This window comes from Myotis lucifugus, unplaced genomic scaffold, assembly GCF_000147115.1.
Source record: "Myotis lucifugus unplaced genomic scaffold, Myoluc2.0 scaffold_416, whole genome shotgun sequence".
Lineage (NCBI taxonomy): Eukaryota > Metazoa > Chordata > Mammalia > Chiroptera > Vespertilionidae > Myotis > Myotis lucifugus.
In genome coordinates, this window is record NW_005871464.1 from 174,776 (window position 1) to 195,286 (window position 20,511).

At 45.6% G+C, this 20,511-nt stretch overlaps 1 protein-coding gene across 1 annotated transcript in view; it reads left to right on the forward strand.

Annotated features, from left to right (window-relative positions):
- Window positions 1-273: 273 nt before the first annotated feature.
- The window catches only part of LOC102438052 (dynein heavy chain 9, axonemal-like), a 63,972-nt gene continuing 43,734 nt past the window's right edge, over window positions 274-20,511 (forward strand). The window contains exons 1-5 of the mRNA XM_023743861.1: window positions 274-399; window positions 4,956-5,096; window positions 8,776-8,946; window positions 10,879-11,001; window positions 19,181-19,374. Coding sequence (XP_023599629.1) covers window positions 5,049-5,096; window positions 8,776-8,946; window positions 10,879-11,001; window positions 19,181-19,374 — 536 coding nt within the window. The 5' untranslated portion in view covers window positions 274-399; window positions 4,956-5,048. The remainder of the gene's footprint in view (window positions 400-4,955; window positions 5,097-8,775; window positions 8,947-10,878; window positions 11,002-19,180; window positions 19,375-20,511) is intronic.

A 20,511-nucleotide genomic window follows, 5' to 3' on the forward strand; every position in this document is an offset into this window, starting at 1 on the left:
GCTCTGCTCTTGAATCAGAAGAGTATTTAAGATTCTTGTCTGAGCCCTAGCCATTTTGGCTCAGTGGACCAAGGGTCCCGGGTTCGATTCCGGTCAAGGGCATGTACCTCGGTGGCAGGCTTCTCCCCATCCCAGGCCCTGGGCACATGCAGGAGGCAACCAATCGATGTGTTTCTCTCACATCGATATTTCTGTCTTTCCTTCTCTTGTCCACTCTCTCTAAAAATCAATGAAAAAATATCCTCAGGTGAGGATTAAAAAAAAAAAAGATATTGGTCTGAGTTGGTTAAGTGTGTCTGTAACAGTGTCCAGGAACAATGCACCTTTGAGGGTATACACTTATTGTCAGATTATTGGGATTTCTCCAAATATAAAGACTCTGTTCCAGGTAGAAACAAGGTAGGAAAAATGAAGAATGCCCTGGCCCATGTGGCTGGTTGGGTGTAGTCCCATGCTCCAAAAGGTTGTTGGTTCAATTCCTGGTCAGGGTATGTGCCTGGGATGTGGGCTTGAGCCCTCATAGGGGCTGTGCAGAAGGCAGCTGTCACATGTTTCACTCTCATATCAATCATTCTCTCTCTTCCTCTCCCTCTCTCTCTAAAAATCAATTTTTTTTATCTTAAAAAAAAAAAGCAAAGATGGAGAGCAACCATAGGCAGGGCAGACAAACCAGCTCATGCCATCCTGGGATAACAGACAGCTGAGGTTTGAGTGAGAGGCTGAAGGGAGGAAGGTCCAGCCTCACTTGTCTCTGGGACTCTGGTGTGACCACCGGGTTTTGCCCGTGGTTACTATGGCCTCCGTAAGTGTAGAGAGGGGCATGCAAAGTGTACACAGTACTTACAGCAGAAGTTCCACTGCCTGGGAAGAAGAGATGAGAGGACACTTTCCAACCCACTTTGAGGGAGTAGGTCAGAGGTGGAATTGACCATGTTAATATCTCTTCCTGCTGCCTCATTCCTTCTTTCTTTCTTTCTTTCCTTTTTCTTAATTTTCAGAGAGATGGAAGAATGACTCTTTTTTTAATATATTTTTATTGATTTCAGAGAAGAAGGGAGAAGGGAGAGAGAAATAGAAACATCAATGATGAGAGAGAATCATTGATTGGCCCCCTACTGGGGATCAAGCCCGCAACCTGGGCATGCGCCCTTGACTGGAATTGAACCCGCGACCATTCAGTTCACAGGCCTACACTGAGCCAAACTGGCTAGAGCTCATTCCTTCTTCATCCTCCTCTTTAAAGTCAACGAACATTTATTGAGTGCCTGCTGTGCACCAAGCGTTTATAGAATCTTTTTTTCTCTTGCTGTTTCATTTCTTGTTTGTCTTCTTTCTCTTCTCATCCATTCATCCAATAAATACTTACTTGGAGGCTGTTCTATTCCAAATTCCATGACAAAAGTTGGGGGTACAACAATGAACTTGCCGGAATCCCGGGCTTCCGGGACCTGGTCCTCTGAAGGAGAAAGACAAACAGGCAACTGCAGAGCGGTGATAAGGGCTGTGGGAGAGGAAGCACGGGAGGCCGTGAACACACGGGGAAAGCACTCAGCTCAACCAGAGGAGAGGGACGTTTCTCTGTCGTGTAAAGGACTCGAGGGACAGTGGAGGAGATGGAAGTAGTCACTGGAGATGAGGCAGGAAATGTAGGCTGTTTCCATTGCAATAGACTTTGTAGACCATGCTAAGAAGTTTGGGCTTGAATGAGAGTTGGGGATCATAAAAAAATTTTTTGTTTTCCTTTTTAGACAAGAGAGTAACATAGTCAGAACTGTGTTTTAGAAAGACCACTCCAGGTACAGTCTGGAGGAGAGCTTGGGAATGAGGAGGCAGAGAAAGTAGTGGAGGGCACAGTGATTCCGATTGGAGGTGATGGTATCCTGAGCTAAGGTTGGCAGTTGTGGTGCAAAGAAGTGGGCAAATTCAAGACCTATGTGCAAATTCAGAGGTAGAATTGAAAAACTTGCCAATTCATTGGATATGATTATACACGGGTAGACATAAGTAGCTTTACAGTTGTTCATATGGGAAATAATATAATAAGTAATAAATAATACAAGAATAAACTGTTTTGCATACTCTCAACTGTAAACCTACTTTTGCCCCTTTTTGTATGTAGATAAAGGTGTAGTCAAGGAAATTACTCAGGTTCCAAGAATAAACATCTAGAAAGGTACTGGTGTCTATAGCTGAAAAAAAAAAGAGATTAGAAGTGGATTTGGGAATGAGAAGAAATGATGGTTTCAGTTTGTGTTGTGTTGAGTTTGCAATGCCTTTGAGCCGTTCACATGGGATTGTCCCATGGCTTTTGAGATATATGATCTTGGGCTGGTGATAGAGTGCTGAGAATCATCAGCAGGTAGTTGATCATTGAAATTTTAGAAGTGAATAAAGTCACCTAAGAGATGTGTGTGCAAATGAGATAGGCAAGCTACTCCCGGAGCCCAGCAGGTACCAGTCAAAAACTCATTAATCTCCTCATATAGCTTACCCTCTCCTTGCAGCCAATTAGCAGCTAGACTGAAGGACACTTCTGTCTGCAAGATTTACTCCCGTGAGCTTAAATTGTGTTCCCTTCACTCACACATGTGCACTAGCAAGAAAGACTGCCCTTTGGTGACCCTCCCTCATTTAAATGCTAAAAAAAAAAAAAAAAAAAAAAAAAAAAACCCTGAGTGAAGAATTAACATGCTAATGAAACATGTGATGCATGAAGAAGCATGTAGTTCCACCACATAGGCACCAGAGTCCTGCCTCTCCATACTTAGACATCACGGTTAGACATCACCCTTCCAGCTCCAACTTCTTTAAAACTATTCCCTGGCTTTTGTTCGGGGAGCAGCATTTCTCTTTTCCCTTTAAATGTTGTTTCCCTTAGTACACCATTTTTCCCTGAGTACTGTTCTTATGGTGAACTCTCTTGATATCTTGGGAGCTCCCAAGAACTCAGGATGGTTCCATGGTAAGATTTTTGCCTGACATGTTGGAGACCTGAGTTTGGTTCCTGGCCAATGCACCAGGGTTGTATCGGTTTCTGGTGATCTCTTTTGACTTCTATCCTGGGAGATCACAAGAACCCAGGACACCAGTAATACAATAAGACTGGGAGTAGAGCATTGAGAAATACTGATACAGTTTGAGAAAAGTAAAGATGTGAAGGATAGAATGGAGCAGAGAGATGGAAGGAAAAGCAGGTAATAAGGTATCATGAAAAGAAGCATTTCAAGAGGAAGGGATGTCCAATGGTGTTGAATAATGGCTGAGATGTGCCCACTGAATTTTGCAAAAAGGAGTTATCAATGAACTTGGGAGAATGGTTTCAGTGAGGCAGTAGAAGCAGAAGCCTGCATTAGAATGAGAGTAAATGGGAGTTGAGAAAGGAGGAGTATAGACAACTCTTTGAAGTAGCCCAACTATGAAATGGTAAAGAGAGAAAGGGTTATAACTTAAAGTGTAGATGGATCCTTCAAGGCATTCCCCCCTGACATGGGAGAGACTGAGCATGCTAAGATCTTAGCTGGGGGTGGGAGGATGCATGGATTTTAAGGAAAAGGAGCAGTCGCCAAGAAGAGTTGAATTAATGGGGATGGCAAGGAATAACTAATATAGTCGGGTACATAAGAAAGTCAGAGAAATATAATTTGGGTCACCAACAAAAGCTTTACTTTTTATTTGAGTGTAATTGGTATATAATCTTACATTATTTACATTAGTTTCATGTGTATAATATAGTGACTCAACATTTGATGCCTTACACTATGATCACCCCACCAGTTCTAGTACTCATTTGTCACTGTGCAAGAGCTTATCTTTAGAATGATAGTTAGTTCCAATGTGATAGGGGATACAGGGCAAACGTGAATCTAGAAATGGTTCGTGGGTCACTATGGGCCGCTGGGGTAGAGGGACAGAACATTAATGGACTAGAAGGGAACGTCTTGAAGGATTCCTGTACTCTTTAAGTTACAATCCTTTCTCTCTTTACCATTTCATAGTTTGGCTACTTTAAAGAGTTGTCTATATGCACTTCTCCTCTTGCAACTCCCATGTACTCTGCTCAGAGAGGGAATGGTGGTGAGGTAGAGGACTTGGGGAGAAGAGTGAAGGTTTACAATAGTTGTTGCAAAAAATGAAAGTTGACTAAAGACACACAGAATAATGGGCAGCATTAAGGACCCAGGTGAGCTTAAGAGTATGAATCTGTGATAACACCGATATGATCAATTATGTGATTTCTGTTCACTTCCACACCCTTCTGAGAATTTTTTGTCTTTTTATTACTGAATGTAACCTATTTACATTTATTAACGTTGCAGATATAGTTAAATATTTCTACTATCTTAATCTGTGTTTTCTATTAACCAGGCTTTTTGTTTATTTTTTTCCTATCTTCCTTTTTCTTTATCCTCCTCTTTTATTCTTTGCAGATTTTAAAGTTACTCATTCTATTTTATTTAGTTGATTAACCTTGTTTCATTTATATATAAAATATTTCATTATTTATATGACTTGACAATAGATATATTAATTTAACAAAGACTAAAATTGAGCAATATAGCTAGCCTCTCCAAAAGTAATGTAAGGTTTTAGAACACTTTGATCATCCTCTCCCATCTTCTGTTGCTGTTTTTACATTTTAGTTCAACCAACTACTTCCACACTGGTTATGACTTTTTTATAGAAGTTTTTGTTATTTATATTAGACATATATTTAAGAAATGGCGCACGAGGCTTGCACGGCCCACATTGCCTGGCCGGAAGGGCTGACACTCACCACCTGAAAGATGCTTACTCTAAGCTCCATTAAGGAACACCATGGCAGCTTTCCAACCCTCAGCCACTCTCCCGATCGCAGTCTGTCCCACCCCACACACAGACTCTGTGACTCACACAAGCTGATTCACAGGAAGCCCTGGTTGGCTTGAACAATGGACCCCCATTTCTTTTTCTAACAGGTCCAGGAGGCCAAGGTGACCGAAGTGAAAATCAATGAGGCCCGCGAGCACTATCGACCAGTGGCCGCCCGCGCCTCTCTGCTCTACTTCATCATGAACGACCTCAGCAGGATCCACCCCATGTACCAGTTTTCTCTCAAGGTGACTCGCACCTGGAGTTTTTCACATAATCGTATCAAAGCAGCACAATATGGCCCGTGCCGTTCCCCATGACAGCTTACCATGTGCTTTCATTAGCTGTGGCAGGTCTCTAAGATCAAATCCAGGAGAGCAGCTACAGTGCCTGCACACCTGTATTACATCCCTCGTCTCTTTAGCTGGGGCTTTCACAGATCATTGGTGATTCGGCTGGAACCGAGGCAGAACCACACCAAGTCCCAGCCTCGCTCATTCAGTAAGCGCACATGACATGGCAGCCACTCGCTCGCAGAACGTGTGGGAGAGGATACCGAGACATGTTAGCAGTAATCTCCGCCCCCAAAGAGCTTAAACTAGAATGTGTGTCATGCACATCCATTAAAACCAAAGCAGGCAATGATAATAGACCAACTTCAAATTACTTTTCTTATTACCTTCATATCCCAAAGCTACTATTTTATGGGTTTTGAATTATTTCTAAAACCAAAGGTGTTATCAAATTATAAGCGGTGACTAAATTTATCTTACTCATGAAAAATAAAGACACATAAATTTTAAATGCATCCCTGAAATTATAGATTTCTCCCCTAGGACATTCACCAAAATTCAACAATTGAAGAGGCATTAGCCGGTGGTAGAGCATTTCTGAACAACTTTATTCGATTTGACCCAACAAATAGAGGACACGCACACGCACACACATGCCCCCCGCCCACTCACACACAGGGGGAAGGGTTTATACACACAGACACACACTCAGAGCGCACAGGTCATTCTGTGAAGCCCAGTTGCGCTATGGAGACCACGGTGTGGGGATGGGTGTACAGCTGAGAAATCAGCGGGCCGCTAGCACCTGGCTCTTTTAATGGGAAATGACATGTCACCATTTCCCACGCCTCTCCCTCACTCAGAGGCGCTGCAGATGAGCTGAACTGTGTTTGCAGTATGTTATGCCTTTAAAAGAAATTCAATGCTTAGCCTTATATTCAGGTCAAAACATATGAAAGATTATAAAATACTTAAAGGCTGTCTGAATGTCAGCAAGCTAAGCCGAGTAACTGCAGGATCACCTCCCAGTTCCCAGTACACTTGCCATTGAGCTCAGTAACTGCCTGGAAGGAAGAAATCACTGGAGCCCATGAAAACATGTGTGCAGGATCCACTGTAAGTTGTTGTCAGCACCCGCACCCCGGTGTGGGCTTATCATTGGAAGCTCTATTTATAAGAGGGTGGGATTTGGGGTCCCATATTGTGATGCAGAATCATCAAAAACAGTTCATAAACCAGCTCGATCACTGAAAGCAGGCTTAACGCTTTCTAACAAGGAGCAGAAATAAGTGTCTTCAAAAATATTGGAACAACAATAACTTAGAAGCCTTGTGTGATTTGAAGGAAAGTAGCCACCGGCATTTCCATGCTCGCGGCATCTGCCTGCGGCTGGATCTCACAGTTCCTGCCCCGGCAGAGAAAGGAGAGGCCTTCTCACAGTTGGAAGCCCACAGCGAGGCCAGTGTGGCAACAGCCTCACACGCTGGTTTTCCAAAGTGTTTTGAGAAGGAATATGTTAAAATGTGTGGATGTGCTCATAGACTTGCAAAAACTTCAAAAGCCAGGCTTAATAGGAACTCGGAGGTTTATAACATCGGTGAGGTGGAACTTGATGATAAAGCAACCTTTCTTTAGAACTCAGCCAAAGGCTAGGAGAGGGTTAATGGGACGCACTCGCAGGGGCCAGGGTGTCCCCCCTGGGCAGAGACCTCACTAAGGTTTCCTCCAGACGCAGACGCAGATGAGGGAAGGCCCCGCTCCCTCTGTTGTGTGCATGGGGGGTGGGCCGGGCCGCAGCTAGAGGAATAGCACTTCTCAGCAGATGGAAAGGTAAGAAACAGGCCAGCAGAAGCATGTAGAACACACTGGAGGCCCAAGGTCTGTTGACCTGTTTTCCTTGGTCCTCGGAGGGCTTTTCAAATACTTTCACTGGTGACAAAGATATTAAAAGAAGGGTATTTCATACAAGTCCTAACTCTGGCTTCTCCTGAAAGTCTGGAAGGTTTGGCAGTACTGAGCTCACATTCCACGTAGCATAAATTCGCTGAAGCTGGGGGGGCTGCTCCCTAGACAGGCATGGTCCCCCCCACCCCCTGTTGCCACGTCCCTACCCCCACCTGTTTGTCTTACACGCCTGGCCCTGAAGTCCGTGTTCACCCTGGGTCCAGGGCAGCCCCCCTACTTTGCCTCAGCTCTTTAGGGCATTGGCGGGCCTCGGTCATTCCTTTAACAGATCTTTTCAGTGTCTGTTTGATGTGAAGAGCTGGGCTGGATTCTGGAAAGATAAGACAGTTGGTAAGGCCTGCCCCCGCCTCAGCGTGCTCTCCATCTGGTATACAGGAAAAGGAAAAAGGTCTCTAAGGGCCCTAAAGGGGCAACAAGGGCATTAGAGCCGAAATAAGATCTGTGGGCAGGAGAGGCCCCTGGAGGAAGCACAGAGTCAGGCCCCGCGCCAGAGCTGTCCAAGCGCCGGAGGTAAGAGGAAGAGGAGGGGGCTTTCCAGGACGGGAAGGACAAGGACCGGAGTCAGTCCAGCGCAAAGAACAAGAACATGCTCCATGTGCCCAGGTTTTCAAATTTTCTTTAGATCTTCTCCTGAATTGTGAATCACGCTGTGGAAACGTAGTAACTGGAGACTCTTGACTGATCACTGTCATGTGGAGTTTTAGGGGAAAGTCATGGTGACCACTGGGGGGAAAGGGTGCCCTTGGTCTCCATGAACTGAGAAGCCCCCCCACTTGCTGCTGGGGAGCGTCGCCAGCTTCCAGCCAGCCCGCACTGCAGGCTGAAGCCCGGAGCCTGGAGCCTGGAGCCTGGAGCCTGCCACATGAGGGCGGGCATCACAGTGAGCTCAGAGGCCCTCACCAGGATCATCAAAGCCGAGTGGAGAAAAGCTGCAAGGACATCTCGAACAAGAGACACATGGAACTATGGACGAGGGAGAGGCATGCGCACACCCCCGCCCCCATTTGGCGGATGAGGAAATACTGAGGCACAAATCTTACCTGTTCTCCACTGGGTTTCAGACGCCTGGTGTTAGAAAGCCCGAAGAGTTTTTTCTTCTTAAAGCAACAAAACAAGAATAGGGAAAGAAATCTGCCCAGCCAACAATGGGAGGGACCCAATGATGTCTTGATTTTTTAAATGACTCAGTCATTTAACATCTAATTAAAAACATTCTCAGTGCCCGTTATGTACAAGGGTCTCTTTTGGACAACAAAGTTGTACAAAACATTGATTCCACCTTCAAGAATTTTATAATCCAGTGGGTGGAATAATTAATCCCAGCTGGTTATTGTTGACTGTATCAACTTTTTATCAGGTAGTTACACAACAAAACTTGCTGGATTTAATTCTTTTGGCCACTGGACATTTATTTTTCCCTGATCAAAACGTAGGCTCTTCTCTGCGTGCCTCAGAGCTTTGCCCACTTTGAGACCACATGATAATTCATATGAGCAAACGAAGCAAACAGCAAACAAAGACAGAATGTTCTTGTTGCTGCTGTTCCTTCTCAGCAGGAGGTGCTAGGAAAGTAGTTCTGTGACTCGGGAATGATGATGTTCTTCACAGGTCAGACTAGACTGGAACTGACAGCTGTGTAACCCCCACCCCCACCACCTCCCGCCCCCAGGCCTTCAGCAGCGTCTTCCAGAGGGCGGTGGAGAAGGCCCCGCCCCACGAGAGTCTCCCGCAGCGCGTGGCCAGCCTGATGGACAGCATCACCTTCTCCGTGTTCCAGTACACCACCCGCGGGCTCTTCGAGTGTGATAAGCTGACTTACCTTGCCCAGCTCACCTTTCAGGTAAGAGTGAACTGAGGAAGTTTCCAGAAAACAAGTCATTTTCTAGTGCCCAATCAGCAAATGTAAAAACAAGACAAAACAAAAAACTTTCTTCCTTTAACATCGTTTCCCATAGCATGTGAGGACTCTGAGCTCCAAGCAGAGGGGTCAGACCCGAAGGTCCCATTGGGGGCCTGCGTGCTGCTGCATCATTGTCCACTCATCAGTCGCTGTCCTTTTCCTCACTGGTCCTGCGTAACCTGAGGTCCTGCTCCCCAGAGCCCTCAGCAGCCACTCCGCATCAACCCACACCGGTGCCAGAGAGGAAGCGGGTGCCACAGCAATGACTAGACACTTCTTGAGATGCACCAAGAACTGTCTAGAGCAGTGGTTCTCAACCTTCCTAATGCCGCGACCCTTTAATACAGTTCCTCATGTTGTGGTGACCCCCAATTTCATTGTTACAAATTGAACATAATTAAAGCATAGTGAGTAATCACAAAAACAATATGTAATTATATATGTGTTTTCCGATGGTCTTAGGCAACCCCTGTGAAAGGGTCGTTCGACCCCCAAAGGGGTCGCGACCCACAGGTTGAGAACCGCTGGTCTAAAGTATTCCTCAGTAATTATTTACTTGTAGGGTTTAAGTTTAATGTCCCACCATTCCCCTGGAATAAGAAATTGCAAATGTCTTTCTATAGTTATAGCAGCCTTGACCTTAAAAGTGTCCTTTAGGACCATGGTTTTCCAGGGTCTGGGAGCACGAGGGACCACCGGTGTTAATAAGAAACCTTTGTCTTTATTACTTCTCAACATGAAAACAAACAAACAAACATGAAAACGTATTTCCTTGTACTTAGTTAGCATTGGGAATTTTTTCCGCATATGAATTAAGAGTTCCAATCCGATGATCTTGAGGCCTCTTCCAGTTCTAAAAACCAGATCTTCGAGGGTCACTTCTGTGCTGACTGTGCGTTTCAAGGACTGAACTCATGGGGGAGCTCGTGTGGCTTGTCCCTCACCCTTGGCGCTCCCCACTCTACAGCGAGGACAGCCTGGCCATCACAACAGCAACTCAGAGCCCAGCATAGACTGACTTCCCTCCCACCAATTATTCCCCACCTTCCACTCTTCTCTCCTCGTCAATATTTCAGCCTCACTTTGCAAGGGCCTGTCTGCCTCATCTATTATTGCTAGCCTATCGCCTTAGAGACTTCTTCTCAAATTGACTGAATTTTTTTTTCTTAGTGAACATTTCCATCTGTAACTCCTCAGCAGAGAACACTCCTTGAAGAGGGGAGAACAACTTCCCAAGCAGCTCTCAGCATGACTCTCAGCTCAGACGAGGGGAACGCCCTGCACACCTCCCCAATTCCCTCCAAGCTCTGCACCCTCAGTGCCTCCTCCCTGAAAGCCTTCCCTCCCTGTCTGAGTATCACTATCTCTCAGCTTCTCCAAGACCCAGTTCAAAACACTTACAGAAAGTTTCGTCACATCAATCCCCCCAGCCCCACTCCCTGGCCACGCCCCTCCTCGGGAAACCCTGTAGCATTGTTGATTCGTATATGCATTTCTATTTTGCATACACTCATATGTTACTTTGACACACTCCTCAAATCACATCATTTGGGTATATCCTCTTCTCAATAGATGGCAGGAATGCATCCCACGGCACGTATGACTGATACATAAAACTCTTGCTTTCCAAGTTTATAGTCATTCGCCGGGTGCATTTAAGTCCTGCTGATTTTAGGGAGAGAGCAGAGGTACACAGGAGTGATTTGCACAGACATACACCTTCTTCCACGCCACCTGCTTCTAACAATCAAAACTGATGGGCAAGCGCTAGTGCTAGAAGTAGCAGCAGTTACACGGAGGGGCGACCCTGAGGCCCTCCGGACCCTGTGCCCATCACCAGCTAAGACACACGGTGTCATCTTCCTCATGCAGATCCTCCTCCTGAACCAGGCGGTCGGGGCGGCGGAGCTGGACTTCCTGCTGCGATCCCCCGTGCAGGCCGGAGTCACCAGCCCCGTGGAGTTCCTCTCCCATCAGGCCTGGGGAGGCATCAAGGTCAGTACCAGCCCCGGAAAAAGGCACGTTCCATCTCCCGGAGTTTGTCTCGGACCCTTGTCCCCAGGGCTCTCTTTTGGGGTTCATCGGGGAGCTGTTTGAACATAGCCCCCCATGGCAGAGCTCCCCCTTCCTGGCTGCTGGATGGCTTTGCAGAGAGCGAGCTGAGCCAGTGCCTGCTGCTGCGAGGGCTCAGCCTTCCCATGTGAGGGAACAGGAAGATCCTGGGAGCTTCTCTGACTCAGCTGAGCTCCCTTCCCCTGTCAGCGCGTCCGGCTGGGGGTGGGCTCCTCTGTGAGGCCCTAGGGCCTGTGTCGGGGTGCTGAGAGGCTGGGACAGCACCTCCATGAAGCGGACAGATGCCAGGCTCTGTTCAGGCATCTCTGCCCTAACCTAACCCTAACCCTAACCAACTCCGCCTCAAGGCAGGGGATGCAGCCAGCATGGGGTCACCAGGGACTAAGAGTAACTCACAATTACTGAGCACCTTAGAAATGCATCACCTTACCTTAGTCTCATGGTCACCTGGGCCATAGGGATTATTTTTTCCCTTTTAGCATCCGAGGAAAGTGAGGTCCCACATTTTATAAGTAGTAATTCTAGGACTCGGATTCCAGCCTGTCTGATGGCAAAGCCCAGTTTCTTTCCATGTTATTCAGCTTGACTCGGTTGGGATTCTATGAACATTGAGAAGAGCACAAACTGCCCAGTGCCACCTGAGTGAGTGCCCACAGTGGGCACTGGTGCTGTGTGAGGACTGGAATCTGCACAAAACACACCCCGTATACCCTCTTCCACGTTTGTTGCATTTTATACATTTCACTAGAGGCCCAGTGCATGAAATTCGTGTGGGGCGGGGGGGGGGGGGTCCCTTAGCCCGGCCTGCACCCTCTCCAATCTGGGACCCCTCAGGGGATGTCCGACTGTGGGGTGGGGCCTAAATCAGCAATTGGACATCCCTCTCGCAATCTGGGACCACTGACTCCTAACCGCTTGCCTACCTGCCTGCCTGATTGCCCCTAACTGCCTCTACTTGCCTTCCTGATTGCCCCCTAACTGGTCACCCCTTAACTGCCCCTTTGCTGGCCTGGCTGCCTCCTAACTGCCCCCCTCCTGGCCTGGTTGCCCCCTAACTACCCCTATGCTGGCCTGGTCACCCCCTAACTGTCCTGAAGGAAGTCGGACGTCCAGAAGATGTCCGGTTGACCCGGTCTAATTAGCATATTACCTTTTTATTAGTATAGATAGCACAAAGTCTGAAATAATATGATTAGCTCTCTTTCTCTGTGTATATTTTACTAAATATTTGAGCTAATGTAGATTCACATGCAGTTATAAGAAATGTAGAGATATTCCTTATACCCAGTTCCCCCTATGGTGACATCTTGCATTCCTGTAGCACAGTATCACACCCAGGAAGTCGACATTGATACAGCCCACCAGTGTTAGGTTCACCAGTTTGTCATGCACTCATTGTGTGTGAGCATGTGTGTGCCTGTGAAGATTCATGTAACCACCACAGCCAAGACAGAGGAAATGTCATCACTGCAGGGATCCCTCATGTCGCCCCTTCATAATCACAACAACCTCCTCCCTCCCCCAGCTCCTAATGCATGGCAACCACTAATCTGTTCTCCATTTGTATAAGGCTGTCATCTCAAGAATGTTATAGAAATGGAAATATACAGTATGTAATCTTTTCAGACTAGCTTGTTCCCTCAGCATCGCTCCCTTGAGATCCATCCCAGTCTGATTTACTTTATAACTAAGCCCCACATTTAGTCATTTATATGCCTGCTGTCCACTTCAAACGATTCATCTTCGGAAATCCAAGGCTAATTCCACCCATGCCGCCGTTGCCCAAAATATTTCTCTAACTCCTTTTTCAGAATCTGTTGCTATTTCTTAAATTATTTTGTTTAGGGCTGTATCTAAATCAAAGGTCATCAAACATTTTCTGGTCGGGGCTACATAGTAAATATTTCTACTTTGAGGGTCAGACTCTGTCACAACTATTCAACTCTGCCAAAGTCACACACAGGACATAAGCAAGAGAAAATGGCTGAGTTTCTTTTTTTTTGTTTCAATCCTCACCTGAGGAAGTGCTTTATTGATTTGAGAGAGAGAAAAGGGAAGAGAGAAACATCGATTGGTTGCCCCCAAATGCGCCAGAGTAGAGATCGAACCTGCAGCCTTTTGTGGTATGAACCAGGGTACAGATAGCTGAGTTTGAATAAAACTTTATTTATAAATACAGGTGGTGAGCCAGATTGGCCCTGCAAGCTGCATTTTGCTGATCTCTGATCTAAATAATAAAGGTGTGATTTGGTTTTTATCTACTAACTTTATTTGTCATTCTGGACCCAATCTGGCAAATGAGATGGGGAATAATGTATTGGGCAAGAACCAAGGGGACACTCCATTCACAACAGCAATAAAATCACGAAGTTACAAAATGCCTTAGAATAATTACAATAAATGCAGACCACATGTGTGGAAACCATCAACTCTTCTAGGCTACCTAAGATATGAATGCATAGACACTCTAGAGTACCACTGTCCAAAAGAAATATAATGTATGTCACATATGTAATTTAAAATTGTCTAGTAGCCATAGAGTAAAAATGTAATAACGTATTTCTCTGGCCAGTGTGGCTCAGTTGGTTAGAGTGTCCCATGCACAGAAGGGTCACGGGTTCTATTCCCAGTCAGGGCACATACCCGGGTTGCAGGTTTGATCTGAGCATGTACAGGAAGCAACTGATCAATGTTTCTCTCTCATCAATGTTTCTTTCTCTCTCTCTCTCTCTTTCTCACACACATTCTCTCTCTCTTTCTCTCTCCCTTCTGCTCTTCCTAGGATCAATGAAAAACATATCCTCAGGTGAGGATTTTAAAAAAGTAAAATAAAAAATATGATATGAAATTAATTTTAATAATATATTTTCTTTAAACCAATAAGGCAAAATATCATTTTAATATGTAATTACTATAAATATTATTAATGAACTATTTAAAAATTTTGTACTGAATCTGAATTCTAGTTTGTATTTTTTGCCCTTATAGCATTTCTCAATTAGATGCTAAATTTTCATCAGAAATATTTTATTTGAATTTATATTTCAGAAAATTTTAGAGATAAAACAGTTGATCCATATACCCAAGTTTTTTCAAACATTCTTAAAAGTTTTCCAATTACTAAAGCAGGTTCCAATTTCTATATTTCATGTTAAAATAATAGTATTTGATGTTAAAATCAAAGATTTCGTTTCTTCAGTCACACTGGCCACATTTTATTTGCTCTGCACTCACATTTTGCCAGTGGCTACCTTGTTGGACAGTGCTGCCCCAGAGCTTGAGAATAATGGCATAGCCTGATGCCCTATGGAAAATACATTATGGAAAGCAGTTCTGAATGAGAGTATCTGCAGAACGGGAGCAGTGATGGGGATGAACTAGCGAACAAAGGCCGGAGTCAGACATTCCGGATTCAAGTTTGAGTGTGTGCGGCCTCTACGTGTTCCTTATTCCTCTGAGACTTTCTTTCCTTATCTTCAAAACGGCCATTATAATACCTACCTCACAGGGTTATGTCAGACATACAGATATTCAGTAAATAGAAGCTGGTCCTGGTTCTGGTTATTGTTATAGTTCTGGTTCTGGTTATAGTTCTGGTTCTGGTTATAGTTATGGTTATGGTTATAGTTATGGTTATGGTTATAGTTATGGTTATCATATTTGTTTCTGAGAATTGCCATAACAAAGTACCACAGGCTAGGTGGCTTAAAACGGCAGGAATTTATTAACTCACAGTTCTGGAGGCTAGAAATCTGAGTCAAGTTTCAGCAAGCCATGGTTCCTCCTAAAGGCCGCAAGGGGAGGATCCTTCCTCCCTCTTCCAGCTTCTGATTGCCCCAGCGTTTCTTGGTTTGTTGCAAGATCACTTCAGTCTCTGCCCCCGTCCTTGCTGTCTCTGCATGGCCATCCTCCCTCTGTGTATCTCCATCTTTTCTCTTAAAAAAGCATGTCAGCCCTAACCGGTTTGGCTCAGCAGATAGAGCGTCGGCCTGTGGACTCAAAGGTCCCAGGTTCCATTCCGGTCAAGGGCATGTACCTTGGTTGCGGGCACATCCCCAGTGGAGAGTGTTCAGGAGGCAGCTGATCAATGTTTCTCTCTCATCGATGTTTCTAACTCTCTATCCCTCTCCCTTCCTCTCTGTAAAAATCAATAAAATATATTTTTTTAAAAAGCATGTCATATTAGACTATGGCCCATCCTGCTGACTCATCCCAACCGGATTACACCTGCAAAGACCCTATTTTAAAATAAGCTCAGGTTTACACACCTGGGAGGTTCGTTTTTCAACCTGTCTTTTTGGTGGACACGACTCACCCCATCACAGTTATGATTGTTAATTACCCATCTCTAAGGTGTGGACATGCTGTGGTTGGTGTGGGTTGTACCTTATAGCACTTGTCCATGGAAGGAAAAACTTCGAGCAGTTGTGCGGTGCCAAATTGGGCCAAATCCAGTTGCCTTTCACTCTATTACCCACAAAGCCCTCAGGCAGCAGAAGTTACAGAGAATAAATGGCTCAAAAGCATTATTGACAACTCTAAAGCTACTGTGCAATTTAGTTTGTTCCTCTTCTCACAAAATGGATTGTTTGGTTTGCTTGTCTTCGCTCTGCATTTTTTGTTTTGTTTTGTGGGCTAAGCTCATCTGGCTGCTCAAAAGCTTTGCAGATGAGTGAGGCTTTATCTCTCCCCGTCTCTGAGTTCTGTTAGTGGAGCAGCGAGTCAGCCCCCAACTCGAGCGCAGTGCGGGGATGTGAGCCGGTGAAAATACAACGCGGTGTGCAGTGCCCATCACTGAGGCCTTTGATAAATGCTCTTTTTAAGTGTTCAGTTGGATTTTAGCCTAAAGAAACAGACTACAAAATAATTGAATAGGACACGATGAAACAAAATTCTTTAAACATGCCGTCTGACGAGGAAGATGGATTGCCTTGTTTCCGCAGCAGCGCTAATAGGCAGGTAATGAATGAAATCTTTGTGATAACATATTGCTTCTATTAGGACCCTTTGTTAGAATATTTGAAGTTTAATCAAATGCGGAACTTGAAGGTACTGGGACTGTTCTGCTCTTCATTAGAAAAAGCTCATCTGTGATGCACGCCTGTGTTAGCCTCTGAAAGGCCCCTCACCACCGCTCTGGATGCCAGTTTTAGCACCGTTGTATTTTGCTACACAGTCCAAGGTAATTAGGTTAATTAGTCATTTCCATTTAACTTATTAGAAATGCCTTTCCCTCATTTGGGAGATTGAATGTTGCAATTGTGTTCAATCCAGAGCTTCAAGGAAGCGTGTTTCAGCCCCAGTCCTGGCAGCTGGGAGCCCCATGGCAGTGTAATTTGCTCAGTATTGTAGTGACCGCCAGAGCGGGTAACGGGGCTGCAGAGGGTTAATGATGATGCAAGCTGGGCAGAGGCGCTGGAGTGCTGCCAGAAGGAGATGAACAGGACTTCCCGGCACACAGAGAAATAATTACAGCGGCCGCAGCTTTCCTCGGCCTGTTAAGAGCCTTCCTGCTGGCCGCCCAGATGTCAAACTTGATTAATTGAGCACTTCCTAAGTTCCAGACAGCTGCTAGGCCGGAGGCATACACAGATGACTAAGAAAGTTCTTGCCCACAGGGAACTCACAGTCTTGCGGGAGGAACAGCAAATAAACCCGAAATCACAATTCAATAACTACAGAAGCCCCAAGAAAGCACGGGAAAAGCTGTAGAGTTTTCACAGCACTTGTATCTACATTAGCGTGTGAGCTATGCGAACAATTACTTGGCCTCATTTTCCAAATGAGAAAATCTAAGCCCACAAAGGTCAGAAGAGGCTCAGGAGAGCTGTCCCTGGGACCAGAACTCGCACTTCCCGGCCCCTCCTCCACCATCTGTGCGCAGCTCCACTCCACTCCCCACATGAGTGAAGGAGTGCTCCCTGCTCTGAGCGGCCAGGGTGAAGTTGAGAAGCCACAGAGCCCGTGTGGGAGGCACAGAAAGACAGGACAGGTGCTCAGCCACTTGGGAGAAGAGCCTGGACAAGCCCGGGTCCAGTCCCATGTCCTCCTCCAGCGTGGCTTTCCCCTGGTCACTGTAAGACTCTCCTACTGCAGTGACATTCCTCCCTGTCGTGCCCCACACTCCTCCCCTCCACATGCTGGCTCCTGTTGATCCTTCCCCATAAAATACCCTTTTCTTCTCCCGACCTCTATTTCTGCCCAACAGAATCTTACAAACTTCCTAAGGCCTCCTTCATCTCCTCGTTCTCTTGAGCTTAGGATTGTAAGCTTTTTTGGAAGGCAAGTGTATTTTTATGTTCAGCTTTGTATTCCCAAGTGCCTGGCATGTAGTAGGCATTCAGTAAATATCGAATGAATGAATGAATGAATTCAAATGACAAGAATGTGTAGGTTCCTTAAAACTCGTGGCACTGTGGTAGGTGCTTTGGACAAAGTCTAGTTTCTAATATCACTGGAGAGACCAAACACACACGCAGAGCTGAGTAACAGTGGAAAGGCTGCAGGCAACTCTGTGTCTAAGTAAGGGATGAGTGTGTGGGCACTCTGAGGAAACAGGGTCAACACCCCCCAAAAGTTGGTTCCAATGTTGACAGATGATGCCACACCCATACCTAAGAAGGTATGGAAAAGCTTATTATTCGCATAAGACCTTCTGGGGAGAGCAGGGAGCAGTCTGTGAATGGTTTGAGAGAGCCAGGAAAGGAGACTACCGTGGGGTCTTATGGAAGGAAGTTATGGGGTGAAGCCAGGGTGAGAGTTCCTGAGCATGGGCAGGGCTCGCGTGATACAACTTCCCTCCACACCAGAGAGGGAGTGCCGAGGCTTACTTATCCGCTTGCCCAGATGTGGAACAGCAGAGGAGAGAGCGGCATGAGGCTTAATGCTATCAGCAGTCAGATATCTAAAAATTGAGTCAATCTCTTTACTAAACATAACAACTCTGTGCAAAGGACAAGTATCACATGATCTCACACATATGTGGAATCTAATGAACAAAATAAACTGATGAACAAAATAGATCCAGAGACATAGAAGCATGGAACAGACGGTTGAATCTCAGACGGAAGGTGGAGGTGGGTGGGTGGGTGGGTGGGTGGGTGGGAGGGAAGAGATCAACCGAAGAACTTGTATGAACATATGCATAACCCATGGACACAGACAATAGGGGGCCTGGGGTGGGGAGTGGGGGCGGGCTAGAAGAGGTCAATGGGTGGGGGGAGGGAAATGAGACATATGTAATACTTCCAACAATAAAGATTTTCTTAAATTTAAAAATAAAATATTTTTTTAAAACAAAGATATCAACTCTGTGCTCCACAAAAAAATAAAAGGTGGGAGGGCTATGTGTTCTAGGTTAGAGAGAACGTGTATGAGGAAGGTTGCTGACTTGCAACTGGACTTTGACAATTTGTAGAACCAGCACAAGAAAGGAGTAGAATTTGGTGGAGAGAACAGGACCTGACGTGGCTTTGTGACCAAGGAATTCAGTTGGGAATGAGGCTGGCACATTTCCAAAGTTGGGGACAGTCGTGCTCGGACAGAGTGGGAGGGCAGTTGGCTCCCTGGTGAACTGGATCGATTGGAGGGAAGTGCCAAATGAAGAGATCTGATTAACAAGTTATGCATCTGGACACAATCCTTATGGAAGCTGGCAATTCATGGAAGTTTTAGAGTTGGCATTAGTATACAAAGTCATCCTTAGCAAGGAGTTGCTGGCAGAGTGAATATGGGAATGAAAGGGAGGAGTCAGATACTTAACGTGTCCAGGCTCCTTGACCAGAAAAATATGGCATCCCTCTTGTCCCTTTTCTATGCAATACCCTGCAGGCAGGTGCTGCTCAGTCTCTGCTCTGATAATATCCCAAACACTCTCTCTGCTAAACCTTGCACATTATTGGGGCAGTTTGCTAAAGGCGAGCTGATCAAAATCCTTCCTCTTTCTTGAGTTTACCTGGAAGAAGATTCCAGGCTCCAGGAGAGAGTATAAATGAGACAGAATTATATCTGTAATACCATCTCGCTGCTTAACCCACAACTCAATGCAAGTCTCCACTGTGAGAACCTGCATTTCAGAGCACGATTCTCTGAACTTCCCTAGGCTCTTTCCGCCATGGAGGAATTCTCTAATCTGGACCGGGACATTGAGGGATCTGCCAAGAGCTGGAAGAAGTTCGTGGAATCAGAATGTCCTGAGAAGGAGAAGTTCCCGCAGGAGTGGAAGAGCAAGACGGCCCTGCAGCGCCTCTGCATGATGAGGGCCATGCGGCCGGACCGGATGACCTATGCCATGCGGTAGGGAAGGCGCCAGGGGGGAGGCCCTGGACAGGCACAATCTCAGTGTGGCCAAACTAGCAGGGCTGAGCACAAAAGCCATGTGTGTATAGTAATAGAAGTCTTCATACCAACATCCAAAATCCCACGAGGCCTGCATTTGCCAGGTCTTTTTCTAATGTCTAGGTGGACAGTACCGAGAAGAATGCTGGTCACATCTACTGTGGCAGGAGATGGGTCCAGAGCACAGATGGAAGGGCCGTCCTTAGCAGAACATCCCTCTCATCAGAAAGAGGGAGAGAGATGGGTGCGGCTGTTGTTATGCTGGTAGAAGGATGGTTGAAATTGAGAAGGCTTTTCTCTGATGACTTCTATTTTCTCTGAGGAGGAAGCAAGATCCTCAATTGAGTTTATGGGAAAGGGGAGGTGGCAGGGTTGGAGATTGGAGGAGAGGGCAGAATATTTGAAAAGGGGTCTGTGAAAAAATGAGAGAAGGACAACAAGGGAAATTCGACCAATTTCAAGTAGCATTGAGGGCCCAGCTAGTTAAGACCCTGCATCCGTAGCAGCACCAGTCCTCACCATTAGATGATTCTGCATACAACAGCCCAGGTGTAGGTTCAGAATTACGTTGATCCAGAGCACCGGTCATTCCAAGTTGGTGTGTTGGAATGAGTTAGGTTGAGGAAGTGCGGTTTGGGCAAGAGAGTGATTAGAAGTTACAGGCAATGCAATCTTATAGAGACAGAAAGCAGATTAGTTAGTACTTGCCTGGAGCTGGATGGTGGGAATAGCAGTTATTTAATAAGGCAAAAAACCTTATTGGCAGAATAAAATTGTTCTAAAACTGGTTTATGGTGAAGATTGTACAATTTAGTGACTTTACTAAAAATTATTGAATAGTACACTTAAAATGGGTAAATTTTATGGTATGTCAATTATACCTCAAGAAAGTTGTTTTAAAAGAAATGAGTTATAGACCATGGACTCTACACTGGATAGGAAAGCAGTAAAGAGAATAAGGGGATGATTTAAAAAAAAAAAAAAAAAAAACACTAGACACGCCAAGATACCGCATTTGTCATGGCACCAAATACAGACAAAAAATAAGTGAAGGAAGGGCAAATTGCTAAAAGGACTGTAAGGATAGAAAGTTCT